The 21,960-nt window shown below is 40.0% G+C and overlaps 1 protein-coding gene across 2 annotated transcripts; it reads left to right on the plus strand.

Moving 5' to 3' along the window:
- Positions 1-119: 119 nt before the first annotated feature.
- On the plus strand, positions 120-21,625 carry GMCL1 (germ cell-less 1, spermatogenesis associated). 2 transcript variants are annotated; one of them, XM_026111481.2, is made up of 14 exons: positions 121-475; positions 712-835; positions 4,666-4,762; positions 5,225-5,322; positions 6,228-6,340; positions 7,073-7,138; positions 7,312-7,396; positions 7,622-7,712; positions 8,200-8,340; positions 12,653-12,722; positions 17,441-17,516; positions 18,388-18,533; positions 18,738-18,825; positions 20,207-21,625. In XM_026111481.2, the coding sequence occupies exons 1-14, from the start codon at positions 279-281 to the stop codon at positions 20,333-20,335; spliced, it is 1,521 nt and encodes a 506-aa protein (XP_025967266.2). In that variant the 5' UTR covers positions 121-278; the 3' UTR covers positions 20,336-21,625. The 2 variants fall into 2 exon arrangements, with proteins under 2 accessions (XP_064353792.1, XP_025967266.2); XM_064497722.1 differs by lacking the exon at positions 18,738-18,825 and having other exon boundaries at positions 120-475.
- Positions 21,626-21,960: the final 335 nt, after the last annotated feature.

Consider the following 21,960-nt stretch of genomic DNA (forward strand, 5'->3'; position numbering starts at 1 on the left):
TGCACCGCACCGGGGGGGGGGGGGGAGGCAGCAGACCACGTGGAGCGCCGCGCATGCGCGCCGCGTGGGGGTGCCTGCCCGGTCGCGCAGGCGCAGTCCCGCCTCCTTCCGGCTCCGCCCCTCCTCCAGGCTCCGCCCCCCGGCGCGCAGCCGCAGAGGCGCCGTGACAATGGCCGCCGGCGGCCGTTGCTGAGGCGCCGCGGCGCCGTCCCCGCTCCCGCCCCGCTCCGCTCCGCGCGGCCCCATGAGGAGGCGGCGGCGGCGGGGCGGCGGCGGCGATGGGCTCGCTGAGCAGCCGGCTGCTGAGGCGGCGGGGGAGCGGCTCCCCGCGCGGCGACGGGGCGGCCGGGGGCGGCGGCGGCGGCGGTGGGGGCCGAGGCGGCAAGAGGAAGCGCGGCGGCGGCGAAGGGCCCGGTGACAGCGACAGCGACGGCGAGGCCGAGCGCGAGGAGCGGCTGCTCGACACCCCCCGCAGGTGAGGGGCGGGCGAGGCCCCACGGCAAAGCGCGGGAGCGGCCGCTGAGGGGGGAGGCCTGGGGCCGGGGCAGGAGCCGCCCGGGTAGGAGCCGCCCGGGGAAGCCCCCCCACCCCGGCAGCCCCAAACTGCCCCGGGGAGGGGAGGGGGGAAATCAACCCCGGAGGGGAGAGAAGCCCCCCAGCCCTGTGCCGGGGGGCGTGACGGAGCCTGTCCCTGCTGGTCTCTCCGCGCAGGAAGAAGCTGAAGAGCACTTCCAAGTACATCTACCAGACGCTCTTCCTGAACGGCGAGAACAGCGACATCAAGATTTGCGCCCTGGGAGAGGAGTGGAACTTGCATAAGATATACTTGTGTCAGGTAAGCGGCTTCTTCCTTTCTTGCTTTTCTTACTTGCAGCCAGCACTAAGTTTCTGATAAACAGGAGAATAGTTTGTAAACGTCAAGTATGAGTTCATGTTTTTCTCCTATTTTTTCCCTCCCTTACTTTTCTGAGTTGTAACTCTGTGGGTGCAAACAGTTAAGCAGTCCATGTTGTACTTTAAGTGCTTTTGGTAGCATCAGGAGGAAGCATAGCTGTTGCTTCATATTTTAGTTTCTTTCATTCTGTCTTACTGTTTGGCTTTAGAAGCTCCTTGTTTTAACTTCAGCCTAACTTTTGTGAAAGCAGTCCTGAGAGCTGTCTCTTGATGGCCCTTGTGTGCTAAGCAAAAGGCTGAGAGAGTCTCCTGCGATGTTAGTGTTATTGCAGAACACGGAAAGCGCTTACAGAATGGGTTCGGAAAATGTGCCAGCCTAGCTCAAATTTACTGTCCGCTGGGACTCAAGCACAGGAAGCCAAAGCAAAAGTGTGTTGCCAGTAGCTGGTACTTTGTATATGCACTTTTGATGAACCATCGAGGTTTGAATGCTGTCGACGCACTGCTGTACTTTGCCTGCTAATTTGTTTTTCAGTAATAAGAATAGCCGCGGTCTTCTCTGTGCAGTGGTAGTGTTAGCGATAGCTGTAAAACTGTAAATTATTTAAGATCTTTGAGTGGATTTTTAAGTTGAGGTTTGGAGAGAGCTCTTAAGGTCAGGTGACTCAGAGCAGGTTGCCCAGAGAAGTTGTGCGGCCTCCGTCCTTGGAGGTTTTCAAGACCAGCCTGAGTGGAGCCTCGAGCAAGCCTGGTCTGACTCCGTCGTTGACCCTGCTTTGAGCAGGAGGTGGGACTAGAGACTTGCTGAGGTCCCTCCGACCTGAATTATCCTATGGTCCTATGGCTCTGCGAGAAGTCCGCGTACTTCCTTGCTGCTGTATGAGGAAGCTTTGCACAGAAGTTCTGAAAAGCAGTAAGTCTTACTACGTGCCTATAAAAGCAATGCCGTTTGTGCAGGCTTTTTATTTGGGGCTCGTATTATGTTCTCAGTATTACTTTCTGTATTTTTGGACTGAATAGGTACTCTTATCTTTACAGTCTGTTATCAAGTGTAATGCTTTAAGCCAGCCACCGTACTGTATATGTGAGCTATTCTAGATTGCTTATCGCTGACTCCTTCTGTTTATTTAATAAATATAACCTAAGCAGAAATGCTTCTTAAACCATACACATTATGGAAGCGTCCTTAAAACAAGGTATGGAGTAGGGGATTTCGATCCTCAAGTTTCCACCGAGTGTGTGCGTTAACTGATATTATATGATCAGTACTTAGGGAGGGATTCCTCTTAACCCAGGAGGAATCTGGTGAAGTCAAGCCATGTCTATGCATCGAATGGTTCATGACTGAATGACTTGTCTAGCAGGATATCATTTAGATTCATCAAAAACAGTTTGCAAGATCACCAGAGTTGTTGGATGGGATTTCCGTAGGTCAGAAAGTCTGCCATGCCTTTTGAGAGCTACTGCTGTGAACTTTGATTAAGTTCTCTTAAACTTTCTTTGCTAGTGGTTCAAAAGTTAAAACTAAATCAAGGATACTTTGGATTGTTTACTCTGCCCTTTCTGTTTTTACAGTTATGGAATGGTCTGTGGTTGGAAATTGATGTTCGTTAAGTAAAATAGAGAGTTTGGAGGAAATAATTTCAGTGTGAATTGTAGTATGAAAGGACAATATTTATGTAAGATCAGTTTCTTCCTATTTCATTTTATTTCCAGTGACAGAAATGGGGAGAAGCTGTGGCCTTGTCCTGAGGAAAGCTGCCAAAACTTCTAATTTGGTTGTTTAATTAACTTTAAAGTGCGACTTTAACCCTGGAAAAAAGTTACTTGAAGAGGGAAGAGAAAGTAACTTCAAATACTATAGCTGAAAATGTGTGCACCTCTTTGTTAGCTGTAGTCAAACACAAAACCTAGTTTTATGAGTCACAAGATGCAACTGTCAACGAGAGATGCTCAGCCAGCTGGTTGCAGTGTTTGATGTCACAAATGACAGCAGAAGTGAATTCTTGCCTTTTTTGTTATGTTGCTGTCGTGTTTAGTGTAGGTACAAAAGTTCTTGTACTAGCCATGGTGGGGGAACACTCGTTACTTTCTTCAAGGGAGAAGAGGTCTCTTATTTGACAGGCCTTAAAGCATTTTAAAGAACTTAAAGGCAGAAAAGTCATTCACATATGGTAAATGTTGACCCAGAGATGCTGATCTCTGTGTAGAAAAGTGTGGGGGTTTTGTCAGGAGAGAGAGCTGGCAGATGCAGTTGTAATTATCTATTTGTCTTTAACTCTGTATCTAACAATGGGGAGGATGCAAGTGGGTTGGACAGTCAGACTTGTCTTGTGCAGCTTAAAAAAAGCAGGAAAGGTTGCTGGTTAGTCCCTAGATTATTGCTGATGATGACATTTTTAATTTTCATTGGGATTTTGTTGTTGCTAAATCACAAGTTCATGAAGCTACTCTTCAAAACTTAGTGTGAGTTGATTACTAAAATCTAATATTAAGTGCTTCTGTGGGTGCTTTTTAACATGCTTTGACATGTTTCATTTTGTTATGTAGTGGCCTCCCTGTATAAGTAATGTTCATGTGAGATGAAATTTCACAGTTAAGATACCTGCTGTTTTAAGTCAGATTTCTGTTTCAGTTCATTCTCTTCCATGGAATTATGTTGTTACAACTAAAATATTGTTGGGAATTAGGAAAAACTGTACTTGTAAATTACTTTAGAAATTCTGTGAAGTCTCTAAAGTTCCTGTAATTATTTTGCTAAATGAAGAAAAGTACTACTGTACCCGTGAATAGCAGATCTGAGAAACAGAGGATTAAGTTTCCTGATACTGTTTATTAAAATATTAAACTCCTCAACAAATTGAGGAGCTGATCTACGAGTACACGGGTTATAACAAAACTAAAGTAGCCTCATGAGGAATGGTAAAATTAACAAGGGCCTGGTTTTGAGAGCGGCGTGGTGTATATATATATGGTTACAGTTAAGGGATATGTTGAAGGAAGAGATGTCTTTAAATAATCAAATAAAATCAAAATTGGATTTCATACTTTTTGCTGCCCTAAGTTGAAATGCTGAGTTAACAGGCCAGGGAGTATGGTACTGTACAAATAGACTTTATTTTTTTGATCTCTCAGGTAAACTTCAGTGAGTGATAGCATCTCATAATGCGCACATCATCTGCTGAGATGGAAAATCATGAATCCAAATAGAGCAGTATATTTCACTTCATTTGGATGGAAACCTATCAAATTCTAGTTTTATATGCCTTACACTTTATTATAAAAGGTATATTTACATAAATGGTGTATGTGTATGTGTCTTTGGTATGAGACCACACCCTTGTACATTAATTTGTATGTCTTGCATGCATTTTATTACCCAAGCTGGCATTCTCCGGTGCCTGCAGGATTTGTTGTCTGCCAGTAACGTTAAGAACTTCATTCTTGAACTAATTATATCCCATAGGTGGTGTGGTTTGTAGGAAAAGAGCTTATACAGCTATTTTGGCCATTTAAAGCTCTTTACTTAATCTGATTATACACATGTAGTCTAAATTTCTGTATGTATTTCCATTTTCAGAGATAGAGCAACTATAGTTAGCCCTTTCTAACGATAAAATATGTCAGAATGTTTAAGTTTATGAAAAGTTACCGCTCCCCTAATACATTTTGTTCTGCAGTAAAGGTAAATATTAACAGTCTTTGGTTCCATGTGCTTCTTTTGACAGTCTTGAATGAAATCACTTACCTGAGTTCTTTTCCCTCGTACAGTCAGGCTACTTTTCCAGTATGTTCAGCGGTTCTTGGAGAGAATCCAGCATGAACATCATAGAGCTGGAGATTCCTGACCAGAATATTGATATAGAAGGTAAGTGGGAACATTTTATGTGAACATAAACTCTGAAGGCAAAGGCTAAGTCTAATCTGACATAACTAATTGAAAATAAAATGGTTTATTAGGAAAAAGAAGTTCTATTTTGAAACTAGTAAATAAGAAACTTAAGAGAATGAGTTCTGCATAAAGTTTAGTTTCTTTTCATGTGGTTTTATTGCTCTTCACATTGCTCTGTGGAGTAACTTTGCAGCTATTTTAGGGTGAATATTCTGTGCAAATAATGAAATGGACTGTATTTTATTAGTTCATGTTGTGTTCTGTGTTTATTGGGTGTGTGCTTGGGCTGGTTAACGTTAGCTTTTTTCTCCCAAGATCAAACAGGTAAGGTTGTGGAGAATGCATGTACTGAAGTGATTTGTTTGTAATTAAGAAATCTTTTGGTTATCAAATCTCAGCGTCCAGTCTTCTCTGTTTGATAGTTATACTTCTTTTCAGCTCTACAGGTGGCTTTTGGCTCACTGTATAGAGATGATGTGTTAATAAAACCCAGTCGAGTAGTTGCACTTCTAGCAGCAGCCTGCATGCTGCAGCTTGTAAGTACTGAATATGAAATATTTATATATAGCTATGTATCTGTATATTTGTGTAGATATGTATATAGTTGTATAGGTTTTAATAATAGTTTGCATAGTTCTATAATTTTATAGAGATAGGTGTGTGTCCATATATATATATTTGTATATAGATGTGTATATATTTGTATGAAGATAACAATTCATAGTATAGGCACATGCATGCACTACTGCAGCTAGATAAATGATTCTTTTTATAACGAGTGGAAAGAACCAAATGTAATGCAGTGGTTTTATTTGAAAATGCTCTGACTACGATTCAGTTGTGATACAAAGTGATGTATTGAGATTTGTATCTAGAAGTATGTTAAAATATGTTGTAACAACTCTGTGTACTTTGCTATTAAATCCTCAAGCTGTACCATTTGTTCTACCGTGAAGGTATTGGTTATATTTTTCTTGCCCACGACAGGTGACAGGAATGACCTAGATAATTTTCTAAAGAATGTTCATTTAAATTTTCTAGATAGGAGCTTGCCAAGCTTTGCTGCTGTTTCCCCTGAAATAGTTTATATAATCTCTTGAATCAAAGTGGATTACATTTAATGTACCTTTAAATTCATTTCTAAACATACTTGGAAATATCCAGTATGTTCCAAAGAGATGGTCATACTTATGTGGTGTTGACAGTAGACTGCATCTTGCAGTATCATATCGTCTTGCTCTTTGTGCTCCAAGTATCTCTATCCTTTTGACTCTGTGCTTGTTAAAATACTCTGCAAAAAAGATACTGACAAAATTAATAGTGCGTGTGACCTCAGTAATTGTTCAGACATTAAAATTTGTTTGTATGAACCGCACAATCTTTTACATGTATTGTTTAGAAATTAAAATCTTAAATATTTGTGATATTTTTCCCTCCACAGGATGGCTTAATTCAGCAGTGTGGTGAAACAATGAAGGAAACCATTAACGCGAAAACTGTGTGTGGTTATTACAATTCGGCGGGGACATACGGGTTGGATTCTGTGAAGAAAAAGTAAGAATTACCTTCTCCAAGCTGCTTTGTATATCTTAATGAAAAATGGGATTTTACAAGCAGTAAAACAATGCCAGGTTGATTCCTGTTTGTTTTGTTTTGTTTGTTTTTGACTGACTTGGACTCTGCTCATGGTACTACTTAGTTTTCCTGTTTCTATTGTAATCATGTGTCTTAAAATGGATGTACATTATAGTAGATAATGCTTATGCTGGAAAGAATTATTTGCCAAAGTATATTAGTAAAGACAATGTATTTGTTCTGCAGCATGACAGTGAAATAATACTTGTGATTATTAACTGTTGTTTTATAGCAAAGCTGCTTTAAAGTTCACAATCTAAGCTTAACTTTATTGTAATTAGAAGGCATAAATACACTTTCTAGAGCAGAGTGTTAAGGTTAGTGCCAGCTGTTTCCGTCTGCGGCTAATCAGTGCATTCTCAGAGCTTTTTGTGGCATTAGTTGAATTATGGATTTAGCTTTCACTGTACCCTAAGAGAATACAAATGCAACTTTAACAGTTACCTAGAACTTTGCAAAACTTTAAAGTAAACTTCATGTTTTTGAAATAGCGCATAAAAACATGAAAAAAGTTCATGTCAGTTTAAAGCAGTATTTCAAAATGATACTGTGTTTAATCGAGCTTTTTGATATAGAGGAGCTTGAGCAACTGTTGCAGAAATGTTGAAACATGTAGAAAATTGAGGTACTAATTCCTTGCTTCTAATCTAGGTGCCTTGAGTGGCTTTTGAATAATCTGATGACCCATCAGAGTGTTGAACTCTTCAGAGAACTCAGGTATGCAGACTTCAATTGACTTTACTGAAGGAGAGATGAAGTACAACTTCTCCCAAGTACATAGCTTACTACAAATAAGTTTCTAGGCTATCGATGTCTGCTTATTACTTGTGGCTGGCTTTCTTGTCGTTGTCTGTGCTGTCTCACAGAACTCTCTTACTATTTTTTTTCAGCATAAACCTCATGAAACAGCTGATCAGCTCTTCTAACCTATTTGTAATGCAAGTAGAAATGGATGTGTATACTGCTCTCAAGAAGGTACTTGCAGAGGGTCTGGCTGACGCTTTATGAAGTTGTACTTCTGAGTAGTATTTGGTTTGTAGAGCGATGAGAGTTGTAGCCTTTTTGGTATTGCTTGCAAGTATTTAATAGAATGACAGAAACTTTGTAGGAATGACTGCGTTATGCAAATGTTCTTTTAATAATGCATATGTTACTGCTTTGAAACAATGGGCTTACTGGAGTTTGTTCACTTTTACCTAGTGGATGTTCCTTCAGCTCGTGCCTTCTTGGAATGGGTCTCTGAAACAACTTTTAACTGAAGCTGATGCCTGGTTTGCCAAGCGTAGGAAAGGTAGGATTCCTGGCATGGCCCTGGGTTGTGGAAGACACGGGCTGGCAGTACAATGCTGTGGTCTTCCCCCATCTCTGAACTCTGTCCGATTTTCTCTAGAAAGGCTTGCTTCAGACCCCGGCTTCACGTTCTTCCAGCATTGATGGCTTTTGAATTGTTCTGTCTGCGTGTTCTGAAGTGAGCAAACATCTTCACTGAACAGCTTTTGCTGTTGCATAATTAGGTTAAGCTTTGGTTTTTGTCTTCTCATGAGAAGACACTGATGTGTTTCAAAGAAGGAAAGTTTGGTCTAACCTTTCTGCCGAAAGGATTCGAATGTAAGTAACTTTGAAATAGAAGAAAATCTGTCAGTTACTGTTAGCTGCAAAATGTAATTTGCCTGTCCATAATAACTTGTTCATCAGGGAAAGTTAAAATTGAGGATCTCAAACAGGATCTGGAAAATATTTAGGAAAATAAATTGTGACACAGATACGCTGTCTTGCAGATTTTGAGGGTGACATTGCATTCCTGGAATCAGAACAAGGGAGTGCATTCCTGCCGGTGTTCAAACACTTGAGATTGCAGTATATCATCAGTGACTTGGCATCAGCCAGAATTATTGAGAGAGATTATCTAATACCCTCAGGTGAGCAAATACTCAACTGATCAAGTTTTATGTGTTTTCTTAGTCTGATTTATCCTGGAGTAATTGGGAAGAAAATGCCTAGGTGTATATAGCTGCCATACAGCTACCTGATCACTCACATACTCATCTCCAAAGTCTGAATTGTGGCTGAAGTTTGAAGAGGAGCTGAACGTTAAATTTACACATGTAAATTTACACATTTTACAATGTAAAAGTCTTAATATGTACACACAGCTGTTCTAAATATTTTTTCAACTGTCAGTTTCTCAAAATACTCTGTAATCAACGTATAGCACGTTACCAGCGTTTAAATAACTCCACAAACCCAACATGCAAAAAAACTTACCCTTTAAAGAGAACAAAACTTCCTGTGACTCAGCTTGTTTCCTAACCATTATTGTTTTTAAAAACATAGGTAGTTTTTAATAAAATTTGAAATAATACCTGAAAGTGTAAACAAAAGCACAAGATGCTGTGAGCTCTTCTCCACCTTGGAAAACAAGTTTCTGCTTTGCTAACAGATACTTAGGATATTTTTGGAGGTGATTGGATTGTTAAATACTCTGCTCTTGTGCTTTTATTTGCATTTCACCTTGTATAAAATATATCCTCCTCGTTCTAGGTCCTGGTGTTTTTTTCCCCACAGAGTGAAATGCAGCTTAAGCTTACTGTGGATTATGGTTATTAACATTATCATTAAAAAATAAAAAGCTCTGTTCTCACCTTGCTACTGAAATCTGAGTGTGCAGATAAGTGTTGTTCTTTGCTTGAAGACTGAGCAAACCCTGGCTGTTGACGGATGAATAGAGGAGAAATGAATTATTGGGTTGATGTCTCAGCCGAAAAAGTTCTTTCACTGTTGTTCCTATCTTTTATTTAATAAGCCCCCTTCCCCTCCCGCCTTCCCGGTTAAGTGTGCTCCTTGTAACAGTCTGTCGACTTCTTGTGCTCTGCCTTGGTTCCTTTTGAATTTGGCTCCTGTTATCTTTGCTCGGTGCTTCACTTCGCTTAGGATGCCCTTATCGTGGTTGAATCTTAGCATTGAATTTCTCATCCAGACTTTCTCATGGTGGTTTGTCTAGCTTTCATTTGCACAGTCTAGCTTTCATTTACACAACTTTTGTTTCTTAAAGCTGCCCACAGTTGAACTGTCTATTCGTCTGCGTCTCCATACCATTTATTCATAGGTGTAATTGCCAAATGTCAGTTAGGGTAGCTCTTATTGAGTTGTTTATCACTCTCCATTATTTGTATCTTCTTGATATCTGTGTTCTTCCCTTTGTCCATAATTCTAGCCTTGTGCTTTGTTTCGGATTCTTGCTGTTATGTAAACATTTAAAACTGTCTTTGAGTTCTCCCGCTTGCTTTCTGTAGAGCGAAAATCTGTTTTTTAAATTTCACGCTGGCTTTTTTCCCCCTGCCTCTATAGCCATCAACATAATGGTATCATAATGGCAAAGCAGACTTGTCAGGATCTTTCTTTTGCAGCTTGCTAGTCTTATCAAATTGTTTGATCCTTTTAAAACCATTTCCTTGCCATTATGATCATGTAAGTAGTGTTTTATTTGGCTTGCCTTTCTTGTACTGCTGTATCCTTTCTTCTGCCAGAGATAATGGTTTAGCTGATCTGCATAGATTGCACCCTGCATAGCCTTGAGCAACTCTTCCTCCCACCTTGAAATGTTCAAGGAATGCAGCTGATGAGAGCTGAATTACAGCCATCGATGATAAGGATCGTGAGTACCTGTGGAAGCGGTAGGGTCTTTCTTTCCCTCCCTTTCTAGGAAGCCTTCAATCCGTGAGTTAATATAGACAGTTACTACTGCTTAAGTGTCCTGGCTAGCCTTAGTCGTAGTTGTGGATTAAATTAATATCTAAATAGATGGAGACAATACGAAGGAATTCGGTTCTCCTGTGCTCTGAATGTCTCTTAAAGTGTTCTTTGAACAGCAGATGGAGACAGGACATGGTAGATGGCAGGAGCGAAGGTTCGATTCACGTGCGTGGTTTGGTCGGTCGTGTCCGGTAGGTGGGGCAGTTTTTGACAGCGAGGAGGTGATAATATTTTTTTATTACACGTAATCACACTTGAAGAATAGACCTGTTTTGTGATATGTGATATCTGATAGGCATTTGCCAGTACTAGACTGGAATTACTCCTCTTCGCATTGCTGCTACCGTTTATCAGGACTGTACTGGGTAGACTTTTCTTAACATTTTACTATGAATAAATAATATATAGACACAAAATCAAAAGCCACGAATCTATGTACATGAAATGAAGGATATTTCTTATATCATTAAAGAATAACTGCAACTTTGAGGCTGATTTGTTTATACGTAATGACAAAGAGTATGTAATTTTTGCATAGTTCAGAAGGTCAGAGAGCAAAACTTTCAGGCTTAAGCAATTCATAAGCTGTGATAAATGCTGAAATACAGGCTTGGACACTGCAGTGATGCAAGGGGAAAAGTCGGCTTACAGGAATTCTTGACTATGTGGGTAGAGTGTCTGATGCTTCGGCTCTACCATTGATTCTTCTTAAAAAAAAAAAACTTTTAATTAAGAGAGAACTGCGAGAGCAGGGAGGGAAGAGAAATATAACATGTAGACTTTTGAATGTTTAATGAAATTGTCCTCTTAGGCTTTGACACTTGATAGCTTTTGTAATCTGCTGATATGTGTTCGTAGCAGACAGCTGCGTTAAAATCAGGAACTTTGCTTGTCATTTAAAAGGAGGCTTAGGTAAATGTTAATGGTGTGCTTTTGAATGGATTACTTGTCTGCCAGCATCCCAAATGTGAGATGATTCCATAGTACCTGAAAGAGTCTATGGGCATGGAAATTTCTGGGTAGTTTGTGTTGTAGCATAAAACTTTTTGATTAATTTAAATGAAATTGTTCTCCTGAAGGTAAAGAAAGCAAGCATGTTGAATAGTTGAAAGAAATGGTGTACTTAACATTTTATGCTCTGTATACACATAGCACCTGCAGGAGGAAAAGAAAATGCTATACTAGGAGTTCACACTGGATAATCCCCCCCCCCCCCCCCTTTTTCTAATGTAAAAGATGTAAGGGACATCAGTAACATGTCTGCCAAGCAAAATATTCATTATTCTGTTCCATCTGGTAACTTTTGAACATTTCCAAACAATATTTTCCCTTCTACTGTTTCCAGATTAAGAGATGAACTACAGCTGAAATACGAAACAAAGGAAAAATATATATATATATATATGCATGCATGCATGTATTTTTATATATATATACACACACATATATAAAAAAAAGAAAAAGAAAAGATGCTTTGTCTCCTATTTTTCCCCTTCCAATGCATCCGGTCTCTGTGCCTTAACTATGTAGCTTTCCGTAAGTCTTCTTCTATAGCTTTAGTTATACTCTGGTTATTTTTCATTTTTGTCTTATGGAAGTCTGAATCTTAAATTAGCAGGGCAAGGGTCACTTTTAAACTTTGTGTTTGGAACATCTAAGAAGATCTCTATACTATGTCCTCCCTTCCTCCCCCCTCTGTCATCTTCACTGACTCCCTGCTTTGTTTTCACCGTGCTGGAGGCTCTTCTGCTTTCTGTCATCCCAAACCATCTCTCCATAGAGTTTGTTCCTGTATGTGCCCTTGCATACTTGCCCCTCTTCATTATCTAGGTTAAGAAGAACATACATAGCGTGCTTTTGGCTGCTTGTGATCCCTTTTGTGCAACTGAGTTACAAACTATTAGTTCTTGTTTTGAATTTTACCTGTTGGATGCAACTGTTAAATTGTTGTAGCTGATAAAAGCTTCATGCTGTACTCAAAGGAAAACCTGATTTACATTTACTTCTAGTAGAAGACACCTTCCTTTTGTTTTTACAGTACCTGTGATACGTCATGGTTTCCTTTACCCTTCGGTTTGGTTTTCTTCTTGCTTAACTCATGTAGAGTTGTACTGGGGATTCAGAAAACAGCATCTTCTCCCAAGAGCTTGTTAGCAAGCCCTTGGTTTAACAGAACTTTGTGTGCAGACAAAATAATCTGTGGAGTTGCGTTATTTTGGGGAATCATGAATGCTTGATGAGATGAATATAGTGCTGAGTCACTTAGTGTTAGTTGTTTGTTTGTATTGCCTCTGTAGTTGAGGCTTGAAGGTGAATAATACAAGTGAATTAACAGCTGGTGGGTTTGCGCAGGCTGTTCGGTTAAGAAGTATGAACTTATTTCAATGTAATTTTATTTCTGTATTTCAAATGTTTATAAATATCCCCATTCCCAGCTGCAAAGAAAACACCAAGCTTTTTTTTTTTTTTTAATTTTAGAATGGCTGTCCTCTGTTTACAAACAGCAGTGGTTTGCCATGCTCAGAGCAGAACAAGACAATGATATTGGGTAGGTATATTACAGGCTTTGCTTTATTTCTTTCTTTAAGTGGAAAACTTCCTCTGATATAAGCTCTGATGTGTTTAACATTTGGAGTTTACATTAAGATTTGGGGGGGAAGCATACCTCGGTGGTTTTAAACTCCGTCGTTCTCTGTGGAGCCACCTTCCCTTGGGCTGGCCGATCTCCTGTCCTTTAAACAACAGAACTCTAGCAAACTTGTCACCTTTATAATGTGACTAGAGGTAAATGTTGGGGGTTTTTTCCATATATTCTTTTATGTTGGTTAATACTTATCACTGGTACATTACTTTGATGTGTTGAGGCTGTGAAATAGTAACTTACTAGCCTTAAAATTTAAAGACTATATCAGAAAAGGCTTCTTCTTTATCTGTAGTGCTCTTGCTGTGCTTTCTTCCTCTCTGGACTGCGTAGGCAAAAGGTTGTGGTGCAATGGGCTGACTGTTGTGGTATAGAAGGCAATTTGTCATCTTTGTTTATGCAGAGATAACTGCGCACTAACCTTTGCTCCTGCCTCTCCCATCCCAGGGGTCCCGTGCAGTGAGCATGGGCCCAGCACCCTTGGGATCCTGTGACCCGATTGCCTCCCTCTCTTCTGTTTTCACACTCCTTCCCCCACCCAGGGTTTATATCCTGGAAGCTCTCTTTGCTGTCAGCACCTCTAGCCTTTCCTGTGCAGTGCATCCTTTTCCACTGCGAAGACCTTGTTCCCTCCATAATCCCCTTATTTTATATCCCGTCTTTTCTCCTTCCTAGTCTATGTGCTGCACCGCGTTGGCATTGCATAGCCATCTGGGCAATTCCAGGAGAACTACCAGCGTGCATGCTTTGCTTTTGTGCCCTCCTGAAGATCCGCACGTACCCGTGCGTTGCATAGCGTCCTGGCTGGTGTCTGTGTGCAATGCACGCTTGGGTTTCCTGAGCGCGTACCTAACGAGGGCTGTCAGTGATGGGGCTTGGGCAGCGAGAGGTGTTTACTTAGGGCGTGTTCTGGGCCCGTGATCAGATACTGTGTCTCTTCCTTCCGCTTGGGTTTTGCCACATCACACTGAACACTTGGTCTCTTTCTAAGTACTGAAACTAAGGCGAAATGCGACTGAGGAAGTTGTTCCTGCCATCATTTGTCTGGTTTTTAGTATGCTTTGTGGAAGATAACATAGCTTCCTGACCTGCTGTTTCTGTTTATTGCCTTTCAAAAATCAATAAACTAATTCCTTGATTTTCTTTGATCAGTTCTGTTAGCCCAACGTTTGGCATTCAGGAGAGGAGCATGTTTAGTTGCAGTGGTATGCTGAACTTATTAAATGCAACCTGAAAAGCCTAAGAATTGCTGTCCCGAATTGGACCAAAGGCCACACAGTCTGTGACAATGCTCGGTGGTAGATAATTATATATTTCTTATCCCCTTTATGTATAAGTGAAGAGTGTGTGTCTTCTTTGTGTATTTTTCTGGTATTGAGCAGTTCAAGAATTTTCCAGCTGGAGGTTTTAGCTGGTTCGTTATTGAACAAGCAGCCAGCGATAGACCTGTTTTTATATACATCCAGTTCTATTTTGAAACAACTTACACTTTCACTGTGAGCATCCTTTGGCAGCATCCTCTATAGGTTAATTGTGGATTATATTAATTACTTCCTTTTGATGGTTTTCATATATCAGTCTAAGAAAACCCCAAAATTCTGATTTTTTTAATCTCAGGAATAATAAAGATCTTTAATGGGTGGTTCTCTTTGGCAATAGCAGTGCTTTAGAAAATGGTAGAGGCAAAGAACATAATCTTGAATCTCTCTTAATCTCAGCTCCTAAAGTTCAATGTAGGGTGGTCATAGCTTGTTTTTGATAGTTTTGTTTTTGGGGGGAAAGCTGTTCTTGTAATGCTGTTGTAGGTGTATCTAACAGTAGATGATCGTGTGTGTTATTTTCTGGCTCTTAGGTTCTGACTTACTCTATGAGAACCACAGGTAATATGAAAGTGAGCATTACAAAGCTGTCAAAACCCTGATACAAGATAAGACTATATATTTGCTTGTTTTTGCTGTCTTTCAGTAGGTCACTGTAATGCAGTGAGAGTATTTTAATTGTCAGCCATCTGATTTATGTGCTGCTGAAAAAGTGAGATATCATACAAAACTGAAGTGAAGATGACAGGGGATCATACTGGCTTCAGAACCACACTTGCATGTTCAACTACAGCACTGGTGATTTCACTGACTCTTGAAATGAGCAGCGTATTTTCCAGGGCCTTTTTTCTTGTCTAGTTTTCCTTTTTGTATTTTTTTTAAGACAGCTAAATCTTTCTCCCTGAGATTTTCAGAGTTTTGCTTAAAGAGTGAACGGTTTTTGGCCTGAATCTTTTATTCTGGCATTCATTGCCAGGGTCTTTCAGTAAGGGATTTCTAATTTGTAAGTAATTGTAAAGAACAGGAGAGGTGCGATGTTTCTTCTTGGTATATTTTAGCTTCTGACATTTAGTAGCTTAGAAACTTACCGTTTGGAGATTGCATCCATGTTGCTCTTTGTTCCAAAGTCTATGGAAAAATCCCCCTGTGAACACATTCTCTGGAGTTGTGTAGGAGCAAGACGCTGTGTTTTGTGTTCAGGGTACTTTCCTGTTTCTTTATATGCAGCTCAGTTGCCGTGTTGCTAGTCCATATTATATAATACCTGGGAAGATGAACTGTTGTACTCGTGAGGTCACTTCTGTGTTTTCCCCTCGCAAGCAGTCGTGACACCCAGTAGTGAGATGCCAATGGCTCTTAACTGATATCGTAGAGGGGGAGAGATGCAGCTGTTCCTTTGTGTTAAAGCAAGTACTTTGGATATTGAACCAACCTGTAGCTAGAAGGAAAAAATCAAGGTTCTATAAGACCATTTTCCTATCCAGGTCTGCTGTCCTTTCTCTCACACTTAATGCCTGTATCAGTATATTATCTGAGTTTTTCCTCTTAGAGTTAGGGGCGCAAACTTACAAACTGAACAAAATGTGAAATCTGACTCCCACTGAGCTGAAGTAAGGCTCGGTTTTCATGTCTCACCTGGTGCATAGCCTGATTGCACCTGCGTATCTGAGACTGCCGAAGTGGAAGTTATTTTGCTTTGAAGTGTGCGGTGCAGTTCACTCTTTTTGGCAGTTTTAGAGAGGAGAGGAAAATGACTCTCTTCTACTTTAAGTAGTTTGCATTTAAAAGGACTAAACATTTTATTCGCTCTTCAAAATTTGAGACTTTGTTTTCAGTGTACTGCTGGAGTCTGCGACTTGGAAATGTAGCTGCGCAAGGTTTACGTGTTTGCACTGAAGTGGATCACTTCCTTTTTGTAATTAAACATTTGTTCATATGGCAGATGGGTGACAAATCTTCTAAGTCCGTGACTGGAATTGTTCCTACTCTAACTGCCTCTTTGGCAGCGTTTAAGAACGAAACAGAATAACTTGACTGTTCACTACGCATGCGGTAGGCTTGTGTAAGTGAGTAAGGCAGAAGGTTTTGCAGCTTCTGAAGCTTCTTGAGGAACTGAGAGGGGGAATACTAATGTCTGTCTAAAAATCATGTGCTCGTGTTTTTGTAATTTGTCGCTGATTGAACAGAAATAAATCTTTTATCACCGTTGCTGAATATAGGTCAGTTACATAACCAGTTTGGTTAGAAGATGTGGAAAAAGCAGGCGGGAGGTTCTTGGGCCAATTTGGTTAGCATGATTAGCTTATTTGTTTAATCTGCTCATAGAGTATGTAATATTCCAGGTTTAGTTTTCACAAAAATGGGGGGGAGGGGGAAGAAAACAGCTGAGTTTGTTCATAAAAGCTGTAGCCATGAGTTCCTGTGGTGTATTTACAGTAGGAAAAGAGGAGATGCTGCATTTCTTCTTGCTTATATAGCTGAAGTATATATTCTTTTTTAGTGTTGTGGAGTTTTAATGTAATTTGTGGAGGGATTACCCTTTTTTGTGACTTATAATACCCAGTTTAAACATTTGTCCTCAGTGTAACTTGGAAGACTTTCTGCCAATGGTTGCTTATGTGGTTAATGATGTTTTCATTTTAAAATTAAATGAGTAACGTGCCTCTGGAAAATTGAGTCTGACTTTAGCTGCGCTGGAGCGGCAAGATTTCCCTACCTGTTCAAGCTCCAGCAGAAGCTGTTGTGTGGAATAGGCTTGCGTTGGTATAGTTTAGAGAATCAAGGGGCTTGTGCCACTTCGTAATCGCTGTGGGCCAACATTTTTAGACAAGTTGCATAACCAGCCGCTTAAGAAATCTTCCACACGGCTTCTGTGGGTGCGTCTTCATAGCGCTGCTGTTCCGCAGAGTCCTGCAGCTGCTCTCTAACAGCAGCTCTAGTGCCAAGTAAGTCAGAGTACTGCATTTAAAAAGGTTGTACTTTTTAGGAGGATTGCAGAATGTAGCTTGTTGCAACAGCTAGACACACAAAAATAAAGTCCTTCTGACCCGGAAAGATTCTTGTGTAAAAGTCATGCTTAACTGCAGTGTAACAATCTGATTTATATTGCAGTTTTGTGGAGCTGCTTCATGTTCGTAGGGTAATTCAGGTTGGAAGGGACCCGGGGAGGTCATCTAGCCCAACCTTTGCTCAGAACAGGGTCAGTGGTGAGGTTGGACCAGGTTACTCGGCACTGTTGGTCTTTCCCACTTGAAAGTAACAGAGAAAGCTGTTTAAGTGTCCTTAAAGTTATACTTTTTTTTGTAGGCCTCAGGAAATAAATAAAGAGGAACTGGAAGGAAACAGCATGAGGTGTGGTAGAAAACTTGCAAAGGATGGTGATGTAAGTACAGCATGTGGCTTAGTTTGTGCATAGCTGACATGTCTTGGGCATGTTAGGTATTTTCAAAACAGACAGGTCTTAATTGTCAAACTGCATCAAAAAGATGTAATGGAGGTGATACATTAGAGAAATTTCTTTGTTCTCTCTAAAAGAATAAAAATGCTTGCTGTTTTTGTGATGAATAAGAAATTACTGTTTTAATTTTGATCTTGCACAACAAGCAAGCCCATATTTGGAAAAAAACTTCTAGAGTGCAAAAGGAGGACTTGCAGACATGGCTTGTCATTTGGGATTTGTGAAATACATGCAGTTGAAATACAGCTCTGTTCACTGATGCCTGTCTTTCCTAAGTAGAAGAGGAAGCTTTTCTAGGTACGATGCCTAATAGCTACAGTCCGAACCTCCATGTGTTCCATGCATGCGTGTCTTAGGTAACAGGCATTGTGGAAAAACTGAGAAACATCAGCTTGTTCCCACTGAAGTCACTTAACATAAGGATGTCTCACTCAAGGGAGTGCGTTAGGCATGAATGGAACCTATAGTTAATCGCTGCTTAGAAATACTGCACCGATTACCAAAATGCAGAGGCACTTTGTATGCACTTACACTAAATGTTTTGCAGGCAACGGATATTAAGCTTGTCTCTTCTAGTCGAATATCTGGAAGGCATGACAGCTGAATTGTGTGGCTGCCTACCTAGATGTCTTGTGTTTCAATTAGGTGTTGGCAAGAATCCTTGAACGCATACCTCTCTGCAGCTGAGAATCCCATCCCCAAGTGACTCTGCTTCATTTGTTGAGGTGGTGTTTATTATTCCTGTTGTAGCAAGCACATATTTATGGTTTATTTGTTCTTCACCTGTGCTCTTCAGTACTGCTGGCGATGGACTGGATTCAACTTTGGCTTTGACCTTCTTGTTACTTACACAAATCGTTATATCATTTTCAAACGAAATACGCTGAATCAGCCATGCAGCGGATCAGTCAGTCTGCAGCCTCGGAGAAACATAGCTTTCAGGTAAGAAATGACCAAGAATTCGGACCCTGTGGCACGTGCTCAAATCTGCTGCCTCAACAAAGTTTTCCCATCTGTGTTTGCAGTTAATTTTGTTGCCACAAAGTTACGTTTGAAAATGTTATTCTGTCTCCTTGGGAGAAGCTTTTTGTTCGGAAAAACTGAGTTACGGGAAATTAAGTAATTCAACTGTTGTTGTATCCTTAGGTTACGTCTGGCCTCTTTTGATAGCAGTGGGAAAATTATTTGCAGTAGAACAACAGGATATCAGATCCTAACCCTTGAGAAGGACCAGGTACATTTGGACTTTTGATGTGTTGAACTTGGAATTATGTGGAGTCCAAAACTTAACTTAAAAAAAACATACACATATGCTGAGAAGTCAACAGTACTTTTGAAGAGTTGTTCTCTCTTGTTGTTGCTGCTTATGTGGAATTTCAAGAGCTCCCTTTATAGGTAGTGGAAGGTTAAGCAAATTTATGAAGATTAATTAGAGCAGGACACTTCAGACTTTCTTAGTGTTGATTTCACTACTGTTAGTGAAATTAGTTCCCATGGTGCTGCTTGAAACTGTCTGCTGATAATTTACTGTTCTTCTAACAACTGCTTGCTTTCCCAGACTTCCAACACTGGTGAGTTACTATCCATCTGGCAGTATTTTGGGTATAAGAAATATTTCCTTTATCATTCCTGGATAGCCAAGGGTAAGAGCAGGTTCAAGCACGCAGTTAAAACTTGTGCCATTTTTGAAAAAGTAGTCGTTAGTAAATATGAACTCCTCGGGTCTCCTTTTTAATCACTTTGTTACAGTGTAGTAGTCAGTATTGAATAATACTGAATAACACATCAGACTTGCTTATTTGGAGTTGAAATTTATTTGAAGAATGTCTTGTTTTACAGGCAAGTTGAAGACTTAATGTCTGCCTATTGTTCAAGGCTGGTATTTATTACTGTATTGTTTTTTAAAAACAATAAAGTCTGAGGAGTGGAGTTTTCTTAAGGGAATGTCCCAATTTCCACCTGTGTGTGACAGCAGTATTTAGTAAGGAATCCATAGGAATTGATCATCAATCCCCTTAAATCCTAACGAGCAGTGATACATAGATGGTGAGTGCATGGAAACCTCCTCCTTGTAAATACCATCCATGCTATAGGACAGATTGTCCATTTTGCTGTCACAAAACTAGTTTCTAAAGTAACAACTGAAAAAATCCTACCAAGAAAGTATGATTTGCCTTAAAATCCCGTTATGGATTGCACAATTTGTTAAATCTTGTGAAACCAATAGGGATAGAAAAGTCTCCTTTTCTCTCCAACTTGCTTGAAGGTAAAGGTTGTGCAGTCCTTTTTTTTTTTACAGTTTGTCATCCTTGACACAGAGGGATGGCAACAGTAGGACAAAGGGTTATTACTGGTTTGAGAACATCTTATCAGTGTTGCTATTATAAAACTTCTGCTTAAGGAAAAGGAGAATGATTATCTTGAACTTGCTTTTGATTTTTTTTTTATATGTACACAGTAATTAGAATTTAGAGAATGGCTGTTAGTATCGATCACGTGCATTGTTTTGTGGCCAGTATACCACTCAGCGGCGTGCCTGCGTCCCTACTGTATTGTGCTTCCTTGTAAATCTGAATGCTATCGCTCTAAGAACGTCCCCTGTATTTGCTTTACAGGAGCAAGTCGTAATGAATTTGGACAGCAGACTCCTCATCTTCCCACTCTATATCTGCTGTAACTTCTTGTACACGTCGCCAGAGAAGAAAACTGAGAGTGAGGCACTGCTAGATAATTCGGAAACCTGAGACCTCTTCAGTGGAATATAGTAGCACTTCTCTGACTCTCTATGCCTGCTTTAAGTTAAATGCCCTGCTGATGCACAGAGCTATGACAATAAAAAAAGGCCTTACACTGTAGCAAATATATTTGGCTGTTCTTCAGCCTCAGTATACTCCTATGCATATCTGAAGAGATGATCAGAAATGATATAGGCCAAAACTAGTTATCTTGTATTTGTTCTTTTTTTATTTTTTCCTTTCTGTCATTCTGCATCTTCAGACAGTAGCCATTCCATGTTCTGCTTTTGTTTTTCTGGGCAAAAACTGAGCCAAATTGGAAATAATGAATTTGTGTGAAAGGCATTTTTAACTTGCTGTGTAAAATTCTGAGCACACGCTGTAGTATGTGTGTTTAGTGGTTTGGGTTTGGTTGTTTTGGTTTTAATAACTGGTCTGTAAATACCTGATCCATCTTCTGCTTACTTCTGTGGTCCTTTTTCATCAGGGCCAAATACATCTGTGTAAATGTTGTCTGTCAACTTCTGTTAGTCATTTAAGCGTTTGTACAGATTTTCAAACCTGCTTGTTTTTAAGCCTCTGTTACATCTCATATACGTATATTTCTTTATTGCTCTTAGGCCATTTTTTTTAAATATTGTGGGAAAAAATTTTCTGTTTTGTTTATTTTATTTTATTTTTTAGCATGTGAATTTTCAAATAAGAATGCCCATAAGTGGATTTTTTTTTCCAAGTACTGAGAATTCTCTAATGTATTAACCATCATTTGAGTCTATTATACAGCAGCAGCTTTCACCTAGGATTCTACTGAATCCTTAATATACTTATGTTAACCAAATACCAGTTTTTAAACATTGTTTTTTGGTGACTTGTTTTAACTGTTACATTGGGAATATATCCTGCTTTAGCTCGGGAACCTGTGACCTCTGAGTGCCTTTTGAGTTGTATGTGTTAACACAAACTTCACATCAGTTAAGCAAGGTCACAGGATCCAAAATAAGAGCTGGGAACAAGGGATTCATTTTTAGTTGGTTTAATGAACCAGTCAAGAGTAAGAGGTACACTGTATTAGTTTTTTGTATGTATTGGTTGGTTTTTATGTTTGTCTATTGCTCTTTTGAATTCTTACATCAAAATTTTTGGATTCCAAGTGGGAATTTTGCCTCTTTAGTAGCATATTTTTTTAATGTTGTCAGAAAAATATAAAACTCTTTGTACTTTATAACAAGGATAAAAAAGTGTTAGAGAAGATGGAAAAAGTGACAACTTGTGAATAAATGATTTCAAGTGTGATAGTCATCAGCGTCTATCCTTTTCTACCTTAAATAATGCAATAGTGCAAAGAAATTCATCCCGTCCCAGCTTTGGCCCTTCTTCCCCCTGGACAGAATCAGGGATTTGGGATGGGGCCAGGGGTGCAGGTGCCATTCCTGAGGGATTGGCGAGGGGCTGGCTATGAGGGACAGGAGAGAGGAGCACAAAAACCCAAACACATCACAACTTACCCAGAAAACGTGTTGCTTTTTGTTCTCTTTTATTTGTCATTGACTAGGAGCAGCAATTGTGGCAAAGGGGAGCTGAGAAGTACAATACCACACTCAAGAAAACAGTATGTAAAATACAAAAATAAGGAA

This window comes from Dromaius novaehollandiae, chromosome 26 (genome assembly GCF_036370855.1).
Source record: "Dromaius novaehollandiae isolate bDroNov1 chromosome 26, bDroNov1.hap1, whole genome shotgun sequence".
Classification (NCBI taxonomy): Eukaryota; Metazoa; Chordata; class Aves; order Casuariiformes; family Dromaiidae; genus Dromaius; species Dromaius novaehollandiae.